The following is a 4,345-nucleotide window of genomic DNA, read 5'->3' as shown; positions in this document are numbered from 1 at the left end:
TCTTTGCAAGCATAAAATAGTTTTTGTTATAATTTTGGCCTCAAAGTGTTAATCAAAAACTATCTAAGAATAAGTTACTACAATTTTTTTATTGTTTTTTTTTATTTTTTTTGTGTCAACCTTCATATCTGCAACTATCTATTAATAATATCAATCAAATCAATTGATTGGTTTAAGCAGGACTTTTGGTGATTTCCATTTACTTAGGTGAGTCCTAACGGCGCCGTGCTGACCTACAGTGACCCCACGCTGGTCTTTTTCTTCCTGCTGGTTTTCACCGTGGCCACCATCAGCTTCAGCTTCATGATCAGTGCCTTCTTCTCCCGAGGTGAGTGTTTCTGTCTGCTCTCAAGTGCTTTAAATGCTGTGCTTCCATCAGTCTCCACTTCACTAAAGTGCTGAAGTTCTGCTAATTTTGCAGCATTTTTTGCTACTCCTTTAAAAAAAAAAAAGAAGCTTCAATGAGTGTCACAAATGTGGGATAGCAAATACTGAAGAGTTTTTGACCTGATACGCTTACGCTCTCTGATGAGGAATACGTTTTGCACTCGATGAAAGGTGTTGATGTGAAACCCAAGCACACGGCTCGACCCGCTCAACCCCAGCAAGAAAGAAAGCTTTTAAATCAGTGCTCTCTCACGTTCCTCCTCTTCCTCCCTGTTTGCTCTTTCACTCATTCAAAGCCCCTCTTTCAAAGCGCCATCTATGCCCTTTTCAGCTTTTCTCAGCCAAGCGCCTCTCATTGCAAATGACTCCTCAGGCCACTTTTTAGCAGCCTCTCCAAGTAAATATATCTTCTAATAACGTTCCATAGTTTCTAATTATTTTAACGGTTTGCGACAAATCCTAAAAAAAGTGGCAAAAAATAGACATATCTCAGTTGTGACCCAACTGTTTGCTATTTATTTTCTCATTTTAAGGCCCCGTCATGGAAACAGTTTGAGGCTTCTTGAGTGACCTCCTTGACCACGTTTGAACAAAGACGTCTATTTTTTTCCTCTCTGTGATGCTGCCAGCTGTCTGGATGCTTTTCACCCACTCAGGAACATGCTTTTAAGGAACAGATAATTGCGTCTGATCAATGCAGGCTCAAAATGTCACGTCGACTCCGGCGAGAGGCCTTTGGAGAGTTCTTCTGGTTCTCAGAAATCGTAACAGAAATAACCCCTTTCATCCTCTTTAATCACGTTGTCAGCGTTCGTTTCCTCTCAGTCGCCCTGACAGTAATAATGGATGAGTTTTGAGTGCTTTATCATCATTTGCTCAATCTGCAAATGCTTATGTGTTTAAAAACTCATTAGTTTACACGCCTTCCCTTTCACTGTTGTAGCGAATGTGGCGGCGGCTGCAGGCGGCTTCATCTACTTCCTCAGCTACCTGCCTTATCTGTTCCTGTGGCCGCGCTACGATCTGCTCAGCCATGGGCAGAAGGTGTCGGCTTGCCTTATCTCGAACGTGGCCATGGCCATGGGAGCGCAGCTCATCGGAATGTTTGAAGGCAAAGGTGAGACCTCCGATTCATCTTTGACAGTTATACATTTTTTTGTTGTTTATTATTCTTGTGCTCGTCTTTTCTCTTCAGGAACAGGGATCCAGTGGTCGAACTTGTTTGACTCGGTAACGGTGGACGATGACTTCTCCCTGGCTCAGGTTCTGTGCCTGCTCCTGTTCGACTCTGTTTTCTATGGGCTGGTGGCCTGGTATGTGGAGGCCGTTTTTCCTGGAGAGTACGGAGTGCCTCTGCCTTCCTATTTCTTTTTACTGGTAGGTTTGGAAACAAGTCCCTCGTTTGTGCTCGCTTTTTTTCTCTGTTTTTTTGTGTTCTGCATCCCGATTGGCTGTAGACCAATAGCTGCAGTTACATGTGGAAAATGTCCTTAATCGAATCAAAAATCGGATTAGAATTGAACAGTGTACATGGCCCGGAAAAACTTTATCCTTGACATTCCCCACATGTTCAATCAGAATAAATCATTTTGACATCAGCTGAAGTATCTAAAATACCAGAAACAGCCGTAGAAGAGGAAGTTCTGTTGTAAAAAAACAAAAACAAAGCTGCTTATTCTGAGCGTGCTTTTATTAATATTATGAACACTTTTAAGTAATTTTTCGCTCATAATTTTCTAAATCCATGTGATCATGCTTTATTCTTGGCCGCACCGACCCAGAGGAAGGGTTAGAGATGGACATTTAGCCTTGGATGCACTTAACCTTCTGCAACCTAGTGCCCAAAACCCCATTTTTGTCTATTTTTGAATTTACCTCTGTATTTTCAATATGAAAAAAATTCTACTTACTTGCTTATTTGGTATCATTTTATTCAGCACAAACTCACCTATGTGACACTACCTCTATTTTGTCATTTTTTTCATGTTATAATAACACACTAGTCATAAAATCATGTAAAAATATAAAAATCATCTAAAAAATGATTCATTTTAATATGGAGACCCCAAATATATCTAGCAAACCATTTTACAACATAGAATAAAAGTTTTAGGTTTCATTTCTTAAAAAAACAACACATTTTTTTAACAAAGTAATCAACATGTTTTTGAATTAAAAAAAAAATCCAGGTGAGCCACAGATGTCTCTAGGCCACATATATGAACGGTTTCTGTTGATAAAAAAAATAACAAAGAAGAATTTCTGAGAGAACTGCTGTCAATTTCACATTTTTCATGGAATTCTGTTTTTCTATTTTTCCAGCTTTTTTTCCCTCATAAATTTTCCTTATTGTGTTTGTGAGTAATAATAATAGTAATAAATAAAAAATATTTTTTGCTTGGCTGGAATCTGTCTACTCTTCTGCGACGTCAAACGAATCCGATCGGTAAATGGCGTGTTTACATGACACAATTTTATTCTGATCGGTGTTTATTTTGATTACTTGTGTCCATGTAAACACAGCTACTGTCACTCAATCTCCTCCAGGCTGTTTCTCCTGTACAGAATACATTCAGTTTGCCAAATTGACATAAGAGAATTTAAAAAGAGAGAAGTGTTTAAATGTTCATGTCTGTCTAAGAAATGATTATAAAGTGTGTTGTAAGGGATTTTCATAATTGTATAAAACTAAGTCCACAGCTTTGCAAATTTCCCCAAGTTATTTTTAGAATGTAATTCTTACGATAAACGAGGCAACACTGTAATTACGTCTAATTAGATTTGAAAAGTGAACTAAAAGAGGAAGCCACTACTACAAATGGGGTTTCATTTTCTGTATTCCTGTCCTTTTGTTTTTCAGCGTAATGCAGCGTAACTTCAAATAGATGATGAATGGGATCATGTTGAGGCTAATGTCTCCTCTCAAAGATATGGACGGCTTATGCAGCCGTGCTCAATCAAAAGCTTCTGTAATACAGCGAGAAAGGAGGGATCAGAGAACTGGGCCTATCAGTCAGAGGAAGTCTCCAGGTTCAGCCAGTTGAAATAACAGGAACAGTCTGAGTCCATCAGCCAACACAAATACACTTTATCTGCGCTGCAAATACAGAGCATCACGAAATGCCATTCCTTTATACGCACAAAAATAAACTCGCACTCGTTTCCCAGTATGCAGGAATTGGAGACTTAGCCAGCAGGGTGTGGATGTAAACGTTGACATATTTATCCATTGTGTGAGTGGATGCTGTGGCTTTAGCACTAACAAAACTTTTGACTGTCAATCACCAGCTCTTTAATATTCCTAATTTAAGCCCAAAATTAATTTAGCATATTTTTGTTTACTGTGTTTCTTCAATCGTAGCCTTCATACTGGTGCAGCAGCCCTCGCATGGCTCTGGTGAACGAGAAGGAGGAAGAGGAGGATGCAGAGAAGGCTCTGAAGGGAGAGTTTATAGAGGAGGAGCCAGCAGGACTGGTCTCTGGGGTGAAGATTAAACATCTCTCTAAGGTAAGCAGCTCCAATTTTGAACCCAAAACCATCAGTGGTTCCACAAAACTCACAATTCAGCTGCTTCTCTTTGTGACAGGAGTTCACGTTGGGCAACAAAACGCGGAAGGCTGTCAGAGATTTGACTCTGAACATGTTCGAGGGGCAGATTACAGTGCTGTTGGGACACAACGGTGCTGGGAAGACCACAACGCTGTCCATGCTTACAGGTTAGCAGTCTCAACAGGTAATAAACACAGAGCTTCTGGATCAGTACTGACTCGGTTGGCTACCTGTTTTAGGTCTTTTCCCGCCGTCCAGTGGCAGGGCCTACATCAACGGCTACGACATCTGTCAAGACATGGCTCTGATCCGACGCAGTCTGGGCCTTTGTCCACAGCACGACGTTTTATTTGATAACCTCACCGTGAGAGAGCACCTGCTCTTTTACGCACAGGTAGAAGTTATGTT

General features: G+C 40.4%; 1 protein-coding gene across 3 annotated transcripts in view; it reads left to right on the top strand.

Moving 5' to 3' along the window:
- abca3b (ATP-binding cassette, sub-family A (ABC1), member 3b) overlaps nucleotides 1-4,345 on the top strand; it is a 25,958-nt gene that overhangs the window by 11,637 nt on the left and 9,976 nt on the right. For all 3 annotated transcript variants that reach the window (XM_036213259.1, XM_024272289.2, XM_024272290.2), the window contains exons 8-13: nucleotides 208-328; nucleotides 1,331-1,504; nucleotides 1,583-1,764; nucleotides 3,749-3,895; nucleotides 3,975-4,104; nucleotides 4,177-4,331. In XM_036213259.1, coding sequence (XP_036069152.1) covers nucleotides 208-328; nucleotides 1,331-1,504; nucleotides 1,583-1,764; nucleotides 3,749-3,895; nucleotides 3,975-4,104; nucleotides 4,177-4,331 — 909 coding nt within the window. The remainder of the gene's footprint in view (nucleotides 1-207; nucleotides 329-1,330; nucleotides 1,505-1,582; nucleotides 1,765-3,748; nucleotides 3,896-3,974; nucleotides 4,105-4,176; nucleotides 4,332-4,345) is intronic.

The sequence above is a fragment of the Oryzias melastigma genome, linkage group LG8 (assembly GCF_002922805.2).
Source record: "Oryzias melastigma strain HK-1 linkage group LG8, ASM292280v2, whole genome shotgun sequence".
Classification (NCBI taxonomy): Eukaryota; Metazoa; Chordata; class Actinopteri; order Beloniformes; family Adrianichthyidae; genus Oryzias; species Oryzias melastigma.
The sequence above is the reverse complement of the archived record's forward strand: the minus strand, read 5'-3'. Positions and strand labels throughout refer to the sequence as shown.